General features: G+C 39.4%; 3 protein-coding genes across 9 annotated transcripts in view; 1 reads left to right on the top strand and 2 right to left on the bottom strand.

The window, feature by feature from the left end:
* LOC148318297 (partitioning defective 3 homolog) overlaps nucleotides 1-2,451 on the bottom strand; it is a 244,398-nt gene extending 241,947 nt beyond the window's left edge. For 2 of the 3 annotated variants that reach the window (XM_088283027.1, XM_088283025.1), the window contains exon 1: nucleotides 1,997-2,451. In XM_088283027.1, coding sequence (XP_088139153.1) covers nucleotides 1,997-2,116 — 120 coding nt within the window. In that variant the 5' untranslated portion in view covers nucleotides 2,117-2,451. The remainder of the gene's footprint in view (nucleotides 1-1,996) is intronic. The other variant, XM_088283024.1, reaches the window with a different exon arrangement.
* A 2,083-nt stretch (nucleotides 2,452-4,534) lies between these two features.
* Nucleotides 4,535-11,937, bottom strand: cul2 (cullin 2). Of its 2 annotated transcripts, none has more exons than XM_088283475.1 (21): nucleotides 11,793-11,937; nucleotides 10,354-10,492; nucleotides 10,033-10,135; nucleotides 9,861-9,955; nucleotides 9,396-9,501; nucleotides 9,215-9,297; nucleotides 9,027-9,123; nucleotides 8,757-8,867; nucleotides 8,493-8,655; nucleotides 8,274-8,398; nucleotides 7,625-7,732; nucleotides 7,461-7,520; nucleotides 7,248-7,376; nucleotides 7,037-7,123; nucleotides 6,778-6,930; nucleotides 6,268-6,345; nucleotides 6,120-6,186; nucleotides 5,772-5,974; nucleotides 5,547-5,648; nucleotides 5,363-5,479; nucleotides 4,535-5,281 (listed from the first exon to the last, which is right to left on the bottom strand). In XM_088283475.1, the coding sequence occupies exons 2-21, from the start codon at nucleotides 10,470-10,472 to the stop codon at nucleotides 5,150-5,152; spliced, it is 2,238 nt and encodes a 745-aa protein (XP_088139601.1). In that variant the 5' UTR covers nucleotides 10,473-10,492; nucleotides 11,793-11,937; the 3' UTR covers nucleotides 4,535-5,149. The 2 variants fall into 2 exon arrangements, with proteins under 2 accessions (XP_088139601.1, XP_088139602.1); XM_088283476.1 differs by having other exon boundaries at nucleotides 11,643-11,897.
* A 1,661-nt stretch (nucleotides 11,938-13,598) lies between these two features.
* On the top strand, nucleotides 13,599-15,701 carry LOC148318295 (cAMP-responsive element modulator-like). Of its 4 annotated transcripts, none has more exons than XM_088283354.1 (4): nucleotides 13,599-13,614; nucleotides 13,947-14,072; nucleotides 14,729-14,861; nucleotides 15,139-15,701. In XM_088283354.1, the coding sequence occupies exons 2-4, from the start codon at nucleotides 14,042-14,044 to the stop codon at nucleotides 15,281-15,283; spliced, it is 309 nt and encodes a 102-aa protein (XP_088139480.1). In that variant the 5' UTR covers nucleotides 13,599-13,614; nucleotides 13,947-14,041; the 3' UTR covers nucleotides 15,284-15,701. The 4 variants fall into 4 exon arrangements, with proteins under 4 accessions (XP_088139480.1, XP_088139479.1, XP_088139478.1 ...); XM_088283353.1 differs by lacking the exon at nucleotides 13,599-13,614 and adding an exon at nucleotides 14,290-14,357 and having other exon boundaries at nucleotides 13,997-14,072; XM_088283352.1 differs by lacking the exon at nucleotides 13,599-13,614 and adding an exon at nucleotides 14,290-14,372 and having other exon boundaries at nucleotides 13,997-14,072.
* The last annotated feature ends 256 nt before the right edge of the window (nucleotides 15,702-15,957 follow it).

The raw sequence follows: 15,957 nt of genomic DNA, 5'->3' as shown, positions 1-15,957 counted from the left end.
CACCAATCAGAATGCTCCATCGTGAATCGACTAATTTGTGTCGCTGCTTATTATTTTCTTTTGATTTGACTGTTTTAACACTACACAAAAAATGACAGTGTGCCTTATACAATACAAAGTGGAATAAAGTTTGACTTATTTGCTGTACTGGTTTGTTTCCCTAAATGAGCAGTAATCCACCTTATATCCTTGCGCCTAATAGTCCAAGAAATGTGGTATGCATGTGAACCAAACGAGCAATCGTACCTGTTCATCATCATCAAGGCAAACTAGTATTCCTATATCTTATTTGCATCCATCCACGTACTTTGAATAAATCTTGCAACTTTAGAAGACGGATTATGGTTTTAATGCTTTGTCAGCTCTGAGAACATTTTAAACTCTCAAGTGACTCCCCATACAAGCGATTATGTCTTCCAGAGGCCCAAAGGGCTTAACGGACCTGTTGCAGATGGCAATGTTCTCCGGAGTCGACGCTTCTCCATTTACAGTACCACAGCACGGATCAATGGGCCAGTCGCTTCCATTCTGCTGAACTGCGGAAAAACTATTAAGGGGATGTGTGATCATTGGTGTGTGTGTGAGGAAGTCCTCTTTAAGAATGAATGTTGATCTGCGGTATTTCATCACTGTTTAGTCTCAGTGGCTAAATGTACTGCTGATATATATATATATATATATATATATATATATATATTTATTTATTTATTTTTTCTCTAATTTTTATTTATTTTTTTATTTATTTTTTTCTCATTTTAGTGGGTTTGGAAACTAAGAGACAAGACACCCTCTGCGGGGAAAAACGATGGGTCCCATTCAGGTTTGGAATAGGGGCTTGCATTCCATCATGAAGCTTGAATATGCTCCAAAACGTGATTAGCATTTAAAAGCGGGCAGTGAGGGTGTACTTTAGTGGGATTTGTTTTTACATTCACTGTCCACAACATAAGGCAGACTTGCATGATTCAAAGGGTAATATTGTCACAGGGGTTGAAAGTGACTAAGTACAAATACTTGGCTGCTGTACTTGTCGATTTTGCAGGTATATGTTCTTGTGCATTTTTTTTTTCAAACTTTTACTTTTATCACATGCACGTTTACAATACATTACAAAAGTGACAAACCAGAGACAATGACTGAAAACAGATTTGGAGAAACAAGATATTCCCCATCCGGGACCTCTTTTAAGAGAATTACTTTGGATGTTGTCTTTGGCAATCATGATTCATGATGAATGTGATGACTTTTATCAGTATTGTTTTGTCACTTAAGGTTGAATATTGGATTGGTTACAAGGGATTTATTTGTGAAAATTTTAGTTTCTGCCTTATTCTATTCCTAAAAGTAAATATTTTTTTATATATAAGCCAGTGTGTATTGCCTACTTGTGTGATAAGTAATATTGATATCTTGAGGTCCAATCATTTTACAAGATTATTATCCTTTTAAGAGAAAGACTAGCAGAAATGCAAAGAAATCGATGCACATGCGGTAAAAAACAGGAATTTATTTTTCAAACATTTGAGTAATATTTATATCAGAATAAGAAAGAACCTGGGTTAGCCACCTCTTCTTATAGTCACCCATGCTCGAGAGGCGCTACTGTTTGCAATCAGTTTAAAATCAGACTCACACCTGCACCTAAATACGCACAATGTTGCACGCTGGTTTTGCTCCGCCTAATTACACAAACCATCTATAAAACGTCGAAGTTTCGTCCACGAACTCTACTTTAGAGGAAGTTTTCTTTCTACTTTTGGAAGCAAACCTAATAATAGCCTTGTTTGTTTCCAAGTTGCACCTTTCAGTCATCAATTGAGCCCAAGGGGGCTCCATAAAGAGGAGGGGGGGGGGGTCCACGTTTGTTTCCTTGTCTATCGCTGGAAAGTAACACTTTGCACCACCGCCCTCTTGTTTCTTTATTTGCCCGAGTAAAAAGCGCCATATTGCGGTTGCAAATTGCGCGACGTCGCACACGCACGCGTTCTGCTCTTACCTTAGCGATGGCCCTTTTGTACCTCATGGCAGCTTGTTCGACGAGGCTGGTCACTTTAATATTTCCATCCCCGCACGGGACAACCACCCGGGTCCGTCCGAAACACACAGTCACCTTCATTTCCTCGCGTTAATTCCAAAGAGGAAAACGACGACGCGTCAAAGGGACACGAACCATCCCTTGGCGGCGTTGGGGAAGCGTGCAAAATCCCCACTTGCTTGAGCAAGAAGGGCTCCTTTTGAAATGCGTGGAGAAGTCCAAGTAATGAGATTCAGTGGCTGCTGCGACCGGCTGACTGGGTGGCGTCCTCCTCTGGTGTTGACTCACTTCAAAGAAACTTCCCCAGCCGAGCGGCTTGTCAGCGGGGAGCGCACAGCTGACATGACGCTGCGATGGTCGCCCGCATGTTGGAGCAGGCACCAGGAATGTCTTCTGTGTGCAACCAGCAGGGCTGGCAAAAGTACGCACAATCTGTACTTAACCCTTTAATAACCAATGCAAGCACGAATTAAGCGTGCTTTGGCCAGTTAGAGAATCCAAACAGTGGCGTCACAAGGCCTGTTTTAGGGGGGGGTGGTGGGGTGGGCCCCCCTGAAATATTCTAAGCCACCCCGCAGTAAAACATATGGTCATTTCATGCTTAAAATATTTTTTGTTTTGTTTTTTTAACAGAAAATATTCAAAAGAAAATCAATAAAAGATGGCGATAATTTTTAAATTAAAAAAATATTAATGTTTTAATGAATTATGATGAATAAATGTCTGTTTCCCTTCACTCAGTCCTATAGGAGCCCCAGTATGTTGTTAACCAATCCAATTTATTCCAATTGTTTAAAGAAAATGTCCTTATTGTGGGAAATCCAGTCCATGTTTTGCCTGTGAAATTTCTTTCATTTAATACCTGAGGCTCTGTGTGGCTCAGCCAATAAAAATGTAATAACAATAATAATAATTATAGCAACAGCCCAGTAAAAACAATGGATGGAAAGGGTGGACATACGAATGTTTTTCAAGAAAGTGTGCAAATCTTCATCATTGCTGCTTCTTAGTTCGCTAGTTAGTCGGAAATGCATAAAGGTACTGGTTGTTAATTACTCTGTATGTAAGGAGATTATATGGAGATTGAATTTGTTTTGATCTTTCAGATGGATTTTGAGCCCAGGGTATTGTCTGGTTTCAAGTTATAAATCACAGTTTTAACAGGTATTTTACAGGTTAGTATTATAATGTAAGATATGGGCATAATGCGGAATAAAATTAGCCCCAGGACTGATATGCAGTGTGACCTAATTTACTATTGAAATCATGAATGCATTCTCTGGATTCCTTCTTCCAAGCACTTTTGATACAGCAGCATGTAATAAATATGTCATTTCATTATTGTATTGAATTGTGTAAAACAGCACCAGGAAATAAAAGACATTTGGTTAAAGACTGAATCCAGACCTTCTTGGTGACAGGCTACCGCAGGAATGCTTATCGATGGTACACTTGCATCAAGGCCAAATTCAGACCCAGGCTGTGCATAAAACTTGTCGTCAAATGTTTCTGGAAAATCAGTCTGATTGCTTTTCCATGCACACAGCACTTGAGTTTTAGAGTTACACGGTGAGAACAAGAATTTAGATCAGGAGAAGCTGGATGGCTTTTATCAATATAAACGTCTGTAAAATCCCATTGCTGCTTAAACGGAGCAACAAAAGCTATTTCAGTCTGCTTTTAATATAGGGCATGTCGAGACAGCACCTTTTTGGGATTACCACATAGGAAGTAAAACTGATTCAGGTGAGTGCCTCAACCGTTTGTTCTATTGATTTTTATTTAGCATCCCATTTCCCCTTTGTCCAAATGTGCAATGCGTGTGTGTTTGTGTGTGTGTCTGTATGGTCCATCTCAACCTGCGACCTTAAAAAGTAGTTAGAAAACTGCATGCATATCACCTGTATTTACTGTCCAGTATTTTTTAAAAAAGTAACCCTTGTTGACCATCATGTATTTTGAAGGTTGACAGCACAGTTCAAAATAAATAAATAAAACAAATAAAATTAAATAAAATCAAAAGAAAGAAAAAACAGTGACACCTGCTGGAGCTAAAGTGTATTACAGCAATCTTTGCTTTCCGAAAGTCCATCCCTTAATTTAACATGTTTGAGGAGATTTGCAGCCAGTTCTGAGATTTAAAAAAAAATCAATAGAATCAAAACTGGTTTGTGAGTGTGAATGTTGGTCTATATCAGGGATAGCGAATCGGGGACATTGTGATTTCCAAGTATGTAGAATTCTGATAAGTATAAATCATTAGGAGGAGCTTTTTTCCAACATTTACACATTAATTTTTACGATTTTTTTCTTGATCAACTCCAGCAAACTAAACATTTGCGTGGGAATTTTTTTTTTTGTTCAATATTTAATTATTTCTATCGTTAATGAGCACATTTGATGCTGGCCCTAGTAGCTCTGCCCCAATAATAGCTGAGTTGGACACGCTCCCACATAAAGTCGTGAATCCAAGTACTGAAATAACAACAATCAGCAAAATTTTAAATAAAAGCCTTGGGAATTCATTTTATTTATTTGACAAGCAGTAAGACCATGTTTGTCATTATTTATTTTACATCTCAAAGTAAATACAATAGTCAGTATACCAGTTTTATTACAGATGTTTTTCCGATCCAGAATATTTAAAAAAATAACTCACACACACACACACAAACATCAATTGCAAACATGAGAAAAGAAAGACTGTTTTTAAAATGTGCAGCAATCAATTGATCGCTGATGCCCCAACGCACTCTAATTCATAATTTGATTTTCAGTCACCTCAGAGGCCCTTCTGCACTTTTGCTCACCAATAATTATAGTATATAGGCGTTCTTCCTTGAGTCGTTTTTCGCGCACATGATGCGCGTGGCACTGGTGATGTTGTAAACAGCTTAAAAAAATCAGACGGTGGAGAGGAATGGGAAGTTGTGTCCGGCCGGCTTTGCAAGCCTGCTTTAGTCACCATGTTGGGCTCCCAGCAGATGGCGACAATCTCCCTCCCAAAAAAAGGATGCGTGAGTCTTGTTTCGTTATGATTTCGTCGTATGTTTTAAAACGTGTATCTGCCACAGTCACACAGGTGGGTTTACGTGTCGCTCTCCCACTCCGTCGCTAAGCGATATAGCTGTACTCATCCGCAGAGGTTTGGCTTCGCTCGATGTACTGCTTGTCGATGAGGACTTCTATGCACTTCTTGATCATACTGATACTTGGGTTGAACCTGGCTTTGGACTGATTGATGACCTGCGCGTGAGGATGAGAATCCTGGTGTTACAAAGCGACTGCACAGGACCAATTTTCCGGCGACAGCATAAACCAACCCACCTCTTGTATGAGGGCGTTGTGTCTGAGCACCTTGCGGGCCTTCATGATTCTTACTATAGCAGCTTGTAAATACATTTTGCGGTCCTCGTCGACAGCACTCCTAGTCTGCTCCATCTCCTACGCAGCAACGATATGGAAGATTAGAAAAAAAAAACGTCGCAAGGGTTTTAGATGAGCGTCTAACCTGTGGGGTGTCCTTCTGCATTGACGTCGTGATCTTGAACTTTGTCCTTTTACTGACGAAGGACATGTTGAGCGAAAACGTGGATTCAGCGTCAATCTCTTCCTGTCGGCATAAAGAATGATAGAAACACAGTGCAACGGTTAGTTTATTCATTTTTCAGTAATTAAATTAAATTGAATTATTCTGCTATGAAAATAAATTGATATAGAAGCTAGACTTTCTCACTTTTTCTGAGTTGTGATTGAGCATCTTGACATCCAAAAGAGACTTGATGGTCTTCTGTAGCTCCTTCTCGTTCATTTGGGTCCCATCCTGCAGCTCCTTGTTGGTGACCGTCTTACTGTTATTGAACGCGAGGAGCACAGCCATCTGATAGGTGGTCACCATAGCGACATAAGGCTTGGCCAAGTAGTTCATCTTCACTTCGCCTGATGGGAGGGGAGCGGGGAACAGATAACAGGCATGAACTTGATAACGATGATGATTACTTTTCATTTGGTTTGATTAAAGTTTTTTCTTAGTTTAATTCAAAGCCTTGAGAATTTCCCGCCTCACGTGTGCAATTTTTGTTACCTGTGCAGAGGTAGTGTAGCCAAGTCAGTTTCCTCCCACTGAAGTGCTGATTATAGAACAATTCAAACTGTATGCAAAGAGGGGAAACCGGGATTATTTAACAGAGATGGTCTTTTTAAAGCGCCCAAAAAAAAATCAAACAACTCACCATTTGGACACTCTTCTCCAGCTCTTGTGGGATGGCGAATGTGGAAGATGGTACGTGCGTGAGTGGCCAAGCTCCAGCCTGCAAACACAAGAAGAGAAAGTCCGGACGTGTTTTCTGCAGTTGTTATAGCGTTGCAGTCTCATTTGTAACTTCAATCTCCTAACTACTGCTACAAATGTGACTCAGCACTTTGCTGACATACCGTATTTAAATAAATTAACAATTCCTTGGCGATTTCTGCAACTGAGCTAATTCGTACCAGAAGCTGACATTGACTTGGTCATGCATCAAATTTAAATAATTGTTTTTTTGTCTGCTGTGTTGAAGTGTGACATAATATTCTGCCTATCTGGGTCCTTTAATAAAAAGCTTGATGAATGCCGGGTCTATTTACAAGGTTCTGATGAACACATTTTATTTCCGCAAGAAAGTGTCTTTTGAAGATGTTCATGGATATTGAAACCAAAGCATCTGGCACATTGCATGCATCTTGAATGTCTCCTTACTCACCTGTAATACGTATATCTGGAAACTGATCCCCAAGTCCACTACAGTGTCCTCTGTCTTGATGAAATTGTTAAACTTGTTGTTGAGGTCGGCGCTCACGCTCATGTCTGTATACATTCTGTGAAGTTTGCTCGTGAACTCATAGCCGCACGCTTGCTGTGGGAGTGGGGGAGGAACCATGAGAGTTTGTCCTGAGTGAGTCTTTGAGGGAATACAACCTGGGAGTTCAAAGACGAGCAAGCACGTTTTGACTCAGGTTTACCTTTAGTTTGTTGATCATGGCTTCTTCGGAGTCCATTGACAAAGATAAACTATGTATTAATCGCTTTGCTAGCATTCTGGCATAAAACTGAAAACACAAGAGAAAACAAGAGTTCACCTTCTGAGGATACTAAATGCAGACGCGTGATTCTATTTTTTAACCACAGCACTGATCTTAATGGAATAAAAACTCCAACCGAGGCTGTTTTCACCTTTTGAAAAATGTCTTTGTCATCTATGTATTTAAAAACGGTGATGAAGCTGGTCAGCTTGTCCTCCACCTCATTTTCGGTCATTCCCTTTGCAGATTTTTTCAAGAGATTGTCACAGTATTTGGCCAGCTGCACAGACACACACGGAGGACAGTGACCCAGTCAAGGCATGAACGAATATAATAAACAGTATTTGTTTGTGTATGCACTAACCAGCTCTGGAGCTTTACAGATGGACTTAGGCTCTCTGAAGTTCACGACAGACGTCAACGCCTAAGAAAAAAAAACATAACAAAAAAGTGGATTTAAGAGCATTTTTAAAATGTTTTACAGTGATATCATTTATCCCAGGTAAGATTGTTTTTGTTTTTTTTTACCTTATCAAGCGCACTCATGAAGTGCTGGTCTCCATTTAGAACGGTGTTAATGAGCTGAACAAATTTACTATGAACTTCTAGCACTGACTCGACAAACAGGGTCGGCATCTGGAAGAGCGTAAAAAAAAAAAAGCAGGAGGTCAACAAAAGAGCAATCTTTGACCTCTAGGGGATATAAAAAAATTGAAAAACCTGTGCTGTCAAAAGAACAATCATGGAAATACAAAATTAAAAGATCAGGATAAATCGCAAACATTTTCAAATGTGTCAAATTTCAAAAGACAAAAAAATAAATAAATAAAAAATAAATAAAAATTTAAAAAAGGAATGCATTTTAAGTCCCACATGCGGGGAACAAATTCTAATTAATTTTTGATCCAATGCTTTGTTATCCAAGCAGCTGCACAATGTGTATAATTATGTGTTGGATGAAGAAAATGAAAGAAAGAAATGGAAGCAAACATTAATTGAGTAACTAAAAAAAAAAAAAACAATTTCCTGCACAATGAATGTACAAAACATGGATTGGGATCTCGACGAATCTGTGAATTAATTGAAAAGCGGGGTAAGCCACTAGTCGCAATTGCAGGGCTACAAACGTATCATAAAAAAAATAAATAAAAGATACATGTAGTGCTGCGTCACTAACATTTTCCAGAGATAGGTTACTGGTGCCTCGTATCCCCTCGTTGTTGATATGGACCTGCAACTCCTGGATCATGTGTGGCAAACCATTGGACACGGCTCGCAATAGTGTGTACATGTTGGCCATGTCTGCAAAAAAAAAAAAAAAAACTGTTATTTTATTCTCTGATATTAAAAAAAAAAATCATAATTACAGGGAGGAAGATCGTGGACAAACGCTAACCATCTCGCTTTTCCTGCCGAATAATGTTCTGACACTCTGCGTGCAGGAACTGCAGATGGTCTGCCACCATCCTCTGCTGGCATTCATTGATGACTTTGGCATAGGAGCTTGGATGCAGGTACTTCCGACATCGCATCTCTTCATCTTTCAACCGCCCCAAAACCTGGACGAAGGGATACAAATTATTATTATTATTTTCTTTTTTGCAATGGCCCCTGAGCAAGTGGCTCGCACAAGAAGTGACAAAGCAATGCAAGTGAGTACCTTTTCCATATACTGCGAGCAGTTGGATTCTTGGAGTAAATTTGAAGCTTCCTGTTTGTAATACTCTCCTGTTTTTGTCACAAACTCCCCTTCGAAAATCTCTTGATAAAACTGCAACACAATAAAAGAGTATTTAAGCAGGCAAACCCCAACATGCTGTCATATAATAAAACGACCACTAAATAATGACTACTGAATACCACAAAGATGACACGGCACAACGGTAGCAACAAAAGTTGGGACAGGTGAAAATTCATCTCACGTTCTCACCTTCAGCGGAAACTTCTTCTTGTACTGCTCCACGTGAACAAAGGAGTTGATGACCCCGTGGATCACTTTCTGATTGGGATTCTCACCACAACGATCGCTGTGTGGACAAAAGGAGGAATATTGTTCTGAGCTTCTAACGACACTCGTCATACATTTCCAGTGGCTGAGAATGGTGCGGGAAGTATTACTTTTTGATTTCATTCAGCAACATCCGGATCAGAACGGTTTGAAGAGGCTCAATCATTAGCTTCCGCCACATATCGAGCGCCAACTACAGTGTCAAATTAAAAATTGTTGAGCACCGGAGCATCAATTCAACGGAACTTGACGCGGATCGCCTTGTGGCTTATATGCCGTATCAGTCAATACCTCTCCGATCTCCATTAGAGGCTCATTCATGTCCACTCCTCCGTAGCCGTACTGGAGGTCTGCCTCTGTCAATTTGTTCTTCTTAATGAACTGTGTGTTGAGATACCTGGAGAGAGCAAAGATTTGGGTGTTAAATGAAACCCGTCTCAAATACCCACTGGACACGCGGTATATGTGAGACATTAACTCATTTAATCCCAGAAATGTTCACTAGAGGAAACCCCTCAATTCCAGCTTTTTTCTGGATTTGGACTGATTTTGTGAGGCCAACAGAATATTGTGTTCTAATGCTATAAAAACACGGAACTATAACGCAAAAAAAAGAAAAAAGACGTATAAATACGTCTTTGGGAGGCGGGGAGTACATTTTTGAAAACGTATATGTATGTATATGTAGGAGTTAACTGAGTCAGAGACTTTTATACGGCAAGCGAGAAGGCGGTCAACGTACGACGAAAGTGTTACCTGTAAAGGCAATCCATGTAGTCAGCCCCTTTGCTGTATTCATCCCAGTATCTGTGGTACATCACTAAAACCTTCTCTTCTGATTCCAAGACTTTCTACAATGCAAGCATAGTCAGGAAAATATTTGAAAAAGTCACATGTAGGAACACTTTGCATTTGGAGTTGTGCTTACCTTGTACAAATTGCGAACATGATTTTCTAGAAAAACCTTTGTTTCAGTGTATAGTCTCTCACCTAAAGGTTCAGGGTAAGCAACACACAAGGCATATATATCACTGGGGTCAGAGTTTAGGAAATATATGCCGAAGGACAGTGACACAGAAATACTCCACAATATTGCAAAAATATAAAATAAAAAAAATATTTTAAAAAGTTTCAAATAAAAAATAAAAAAATAGTGTTAGCTCAATGACGCAATAAAAACATCCATCACTTATTAACATTTCACACACACACACACACACACACACACACAAAAATTCAGTCAGGATACGAGAAACGGTCATTCCACGTTGCTCTCTCCACATAGTCGAGCATCACAACGGCCTTGATTGTCGTTAGTAACTTGTTCCATGTCTCGTCGAAATCCACCACCCGTGGTTTCAAGGACATTGTGCAGCCTTTCTATGAGCCTGATGAAAAAAACAAACAAAATAATTCAACCCAAGCCAGCCAATAGACACAATTATTGCATTGTTGTTGGTATTTGATGCTTGAACTCTGACTGCAATAACTATCTAGACATTCCTCAAGATACAGTTTGCTCGATAGAAGTCACTTGTTTCCATGCTCAGTGTAGACAAAATCCAGTTTTGCCGCCATTCAGACACAGAAATGGACTAATTGGACAGCACTCTACACACAGTTCTTACTAGGGATCGGCATAACAACAAAAGAAAATCTATGCACCTCCACTAGGGTTTGAATGCCAAAGCAGACCAAAATATAGCAAATGGGTTTGGTTGATGCATGCTCAGCATCAATGATGTACCCTTGAGTAAAGCACTCAACACAATGCCGACTGTTCAGAAGCATCCTTTCAGCCAACATCTCACTGTCAGGATGTCTTCCTAGAGGAATCGGTTCTACCAACTTGCGTGCATAAAATACACAAATAATAACCACAGGAAAAACAATGTAACTTTTAGGATTTAAGATAAATAAATTAGGTTTGCTTAATGCTGTACAACTACCCTGCATAAAAATGATCTTCCACTAAACAGCATGTTATGAATACATTTGCCAGTGATGCCTATTAAGTCTTTTAATCCTTTGAAACCTGGATGGGGCGACAGATCGACTTTCTTTGCAAAACATTGGTACTGGTTACTGGGAAGATGTGCCCTTGAGCAAGGCACCAAAACCTCAACCTCCTCAAGTGCACAACAGCGTTGAACTGGTCGTCACTCTCTGATTTCGCATGCATGTGAATGAATGTGTCGTGCAATGCATGCAACAAAAAAACTGAAAAAATACAACTTGATTCAACACTTTTGGTTCAAAATTGTTTACTAAATAAATATCACCACAAAACGTCATGTACTGGCTTGCTACTAGCTACTTCTTAACGGCCGTTGTTTATTAACGTTTGTACAACATGACGTGTGTCATTAATAAATTGACTTCTTACAAAAAAAGGGGCGCCGCCAAGTGAAAGTTACCAGCTACCGGAATGTCAGTCCCAAAATAGGATGGCTAGCGAGCGAGCTAACTAGCATCTCTCTAGCATGCTACTTGTCTTTGCTCATTTGCACTGTAAGGCACCAGCTAACAGCTTGTTACCTAGCAGGAAGCTACAGGCAGCAGCGCAGCTATCGCGAGCGAATGCTCATCTACTTTGCGATGTCCCTCGTTTGGCACTGACAGCTCAGTAATCGTGCTGCGGAAACGACACCAACCATGTCCAAGGATAAACGTCTGGATCGTACCTACCACTGTACAGTAAATCCTTGCTATAAAACTCAAGTTTCTACGCTGTCACAGGAATGATGTGTGTCTCACTGCTCTTCCCTGCCTCTTGGACTGTACCATTGTTTAAAATGGAGGGGGATCGTAAAGTTTGTAAACTGCTCTCCGACATTAATTTATTTTACAGTGAAGCACGCATTCATCATTTTTATTAAAACACTGCCAGTGTCTATTCTGCTTACAAACAAGGATTCATGAAGGCCAAATAAAATTCGTTTTAAGACGTGAGCGAAAACTTTTATTTGTGGTACCGCCCAAAACTACGGAAAGCTCATAGGAATTGAGTAGGACGAAATCGCTTATTGTGATGTTTTGTGCAAACTAGCACACGATTACACGGAAAAACATAAACATACCTAGAAAAGTACTATTTACCAAACGTCATTTTTAATCAACTCAATTACATAAAAATAACACGAAAAGAGAGCTATCATGGAGATCGGCCATCATTAGTCTTTTTGATCAATACAATGCATGTTATAGCACTTTATTAAAAAATGCTACAAGAACACACAAGAGGGGAACATGTTGAATGGATAACAGTTAAAATTAAAGAGAAGTCAAAAGGAATCTGACCATTTCAAATTTCAAAACATGTAGCAGGTATAAATTTGGGGCAGGTCCAATTAGCCGATGTTAAACTCAATTTAATTTGCTCTTAACGGGGTCATTTTATTCATAGACAGAAACATGTAAATGGCTCCCCCGTTTATGCATTTGGAAGTGCAAGTACAATTGAACATTGCAACGGCTGTAATTCAAGTTAAGTAATAATCAGGTTCAGGGCAGGAAAGATGCTTCATACATACAGTACTGCTTCATCATTATGCCTAAACAGAGATTCGTATAATCTCCAATTTCTTACAGATATAGCATGTTGATGGAATTTGAATGGGGACGTGTCATAATCATAACAATACTGTATAGTAATGTCACCTCAATTGTGTCGTGTGCATTAAATTATATTGTACTTTTTTAGACACGAGTGTTTAATTCATCCAGTGGTCCCCAATAGCAATCTGGAGCAGCAATTGGTTTTGTGAGAGGGCTCACAGCGCCAGTTGTATGTAATTATTTCATTTTATACACAGGAATTTAGGGATCATTATTGCTTGAATCTCTATAAGGTAAAACGTACAACGAAGTGTGGTTTTAAATTCGATAGATTTGAATTTTTGGGCAAAACATATTGCAATGCTTGGATTATTAAATCGGGCGTTATGGTTGGTGTTATCCCAAATCACGACAGCAGAGGGAGACAGTTGACTTAATTTTGAATGTAGGTCCACGAAGAAGGATGTTTGTGTTAAAAATAAAAATAAAATGAAAAAAACAATTACCTCAAAGACACCAGTAGCAAGTGGTTGGTGGTAATATAAAAAAGTGTAATATTGTCAAATCATCCTGACTGGAATGCCTTTTCACAAATTGCTCACATTCATGCAAAACAGATATGTAATATGTAGTCCAGTACAACATACTCTGATGTGCTAATCGTTTTGTGGTTGCTGGTACTTGTATGCAATACACCGTTGTTGCATCAACATTCTACCTCCATAACATTGGGGAACAATACAAAAAAACAGTTGAGTTAGATACTGAGTCCAAAATTGCAGTCATTTTTTTTTCTTGCACATCTGTTTTTTTCTCCACAGTTTACGCTTCAGATAAACAAAATTAGCTGTGGTAAGATTCCGGCTGGACTACATCTACAGCTACATGGCAACTTATTTGTGCAGTCACAATTTGAGACAGCGTGGTGCGAGGTGTGTGCAGCTCCCAATAGGTCAGTACTGTCAATATCTGCAAAGAAAAGCTATCACAGTCGGAATTTAGAGGACTTTTGCGGACTCCTTAACCCTGTAACCATGGATATACCGTTATAAGTTTGTATCATGCAAACTCCATGCAGGAGGACCTGAGGCAGACACAAAACAAATAGCGGAAATGAAGGTGCTGTGCGTTTAATGAAGCATCCAAGATTAGAGTCGTGAACAAACCATGAAAGATAACAAAAAAAACCTCCTCACGGGAAAAAAAAAAGACCTTGACTGACTCAGCACTGTCGACATTGGAGTCCAGTGATGTCATAATGATGTCAATGCCCCTAATTGTAAGTTCCAGAACCCTGCCGCTGACTGTGGTGATATTTTAGTCAGAGTCAAGACGCGGGAAGCGACGCACTCTCTTGAAAATCCTGGGAGGAGAAAAGTATGGCTGTAACTGGGGATGAAACAGAAACAGGTATGTTTCTTTAACTATTTTACTGCACTAGAACAGCAGCCTTTTTTTTTTTGCTCACCCAATAATAATGAGAGTTTTAGCAAATTAAATAATAAAACAATACATATTCCTTAAAACACTCTAATATATTTTAAAATACAATAAATATTTCCCGCAGTTAGTCTTGCATTTTGACAGTCGGCTTTTGTCTCTTTGTACACTCTCCCCTTTCCTTCAGTGAAATGCTTCAGTGCTCTGCCCACGCAAAGCAAATAGCAGCAGTTGCTGACGTCACTGCTGTTCCTGGTAAAGGTCTCCACAGTATGTACTGCGGCCAGTGAGATGCAGACTGACGTCAGTGGCCAGCCTTGGTGTGATTCCATTGAGTTCCTTTAACAAACCATTGTTGCTCGGAATTAATCACCCATGTGTTGCATGTGATGCGCAAAATGGAGTTCTGCCATGGAAACATTGAACAAAAGGAAATGTACATTTCAGACAAGGGCCGGTTCGTGAAGATAATTCCAAAGCGTGATGTTGAGCTCCACTTTGTTGGGAGATGCAACAGAAAAACAAAACGTTGGTGTTTAAGATGAAACGAGGCAGCATGGTGGACGAGTGGGTGGTGATCTTGCATGGGTTAGTCTGGTGTTTAAAAACCTGTTATGTTTCTGCAGGCTCCGCAGGTGAGCTCACTGGCACCAGCTCCATTCTGCCGATGGCCGTGGCACAGACCGGCGGCATTGACAACCCACAGAAGCCTTTTGAGGATAAGTCACAGAAGAGGGAACAGCGCTTGATGAAGAATAGGTATTAATTTGTATTCGAGATGTGTTTTGTTCAGGGACGATACCGATTAGCGTTATTTTGAACTGATATTCATTTCAGTAAAAGGAAATTTTGGGCATCAAAAACTAAAATAAAAAGATAAGAACTCTTAACTTTGTTGAAAGATCTTTCAGCATATGTTTATTGAGCAATTTTCCAGATTTACATAATGCGTTTAATTACTGTAAGAAAACATTTTACAGCCTCTTCCATTGGTGTAGCCTGATTAATTAATGTTATCTCTTTATGACTCTTCCAGGGAAGCCGCCCGGGAGTGTCGACGAAAGAAGAAAGAATATGTTAAATGCCTGGAAAATCGTGTGGCGGTGCTTGAAAATCAAAACAAGACTCTGATCGAGGAGCTTCGAGCCATGAAAGACATCTACAGACATAAAGTGGAGTGATCGCTTTCAGTTGGAAGATGGAAATAAGAGAACGGACAAACACCCTCAAAAACACTTGACGCTTATTCAGATGTATTTTTCCTTTTCTTTTTTTAAACAAACATCCATTATAATTTAGGTTACCAGGGATGAGAGCAGCAGCATCGGCGGATTCGTTTTACAGTACTAATAGACTTCGTCATTGCCCTGCTTATCTCCTCCGGTATGAACATCAGTTGTTTGTCTATTGAGAAAAAAAGTGCTTTTGATATTTTGATAGTTATTGGCAAATTCAAATTGCTAACATGGAAGTAATCTAAAAATTTACATGGCACTAATGGCTAAATACAAATGTGATATGGACACATTGTATTAGAATATCAAATATTCATTCATGTCCTTTTCCAATGTCTGTGTTTGAATAAAGTACTGCATTCTGCTTTTACCTATGCCAACACATTTTTAATATCAATGTCCCATTCCGCATGCATTTATAGAAAGACAATTTGATCTATCAATTGTGATGTTATATTTTTAACGTGACAAAATATTAATGTTCGACTCAAACTTTACAAATAATGTTCCATTCCATTTTGTCAACTTCAATAATGTGTTATCCAGGTTAGGGAAATGTATATAGATATTTTAAATCCACTCCTGACCAGAAGGAAGCGCTGCTTTATTAACAGATTGTG

This window comes from Idiotropiscis lumnitzeri, chromosome 19 (genome assembly GCF_059441095.1).
Source record: "Idiotropiscis lumnitzeri isolate Australia: NSW breed Sydney's pygmy pipehorse chromosome 19, RoL_Ilum_1.0, whole genome shotgun sequence".
Lineage (NCBI taxonomy): Eukaryota > Metazoa > Chordata > Actinopteri > Syngnathiformes > Syngnathidae > Idiotropiscis > Idiotropiscis lumnitzeri.
Note: the sequence above shows the minus strand (reverse complement) of the source record. Positions and strands in the feature narration are given on the sequence as shown.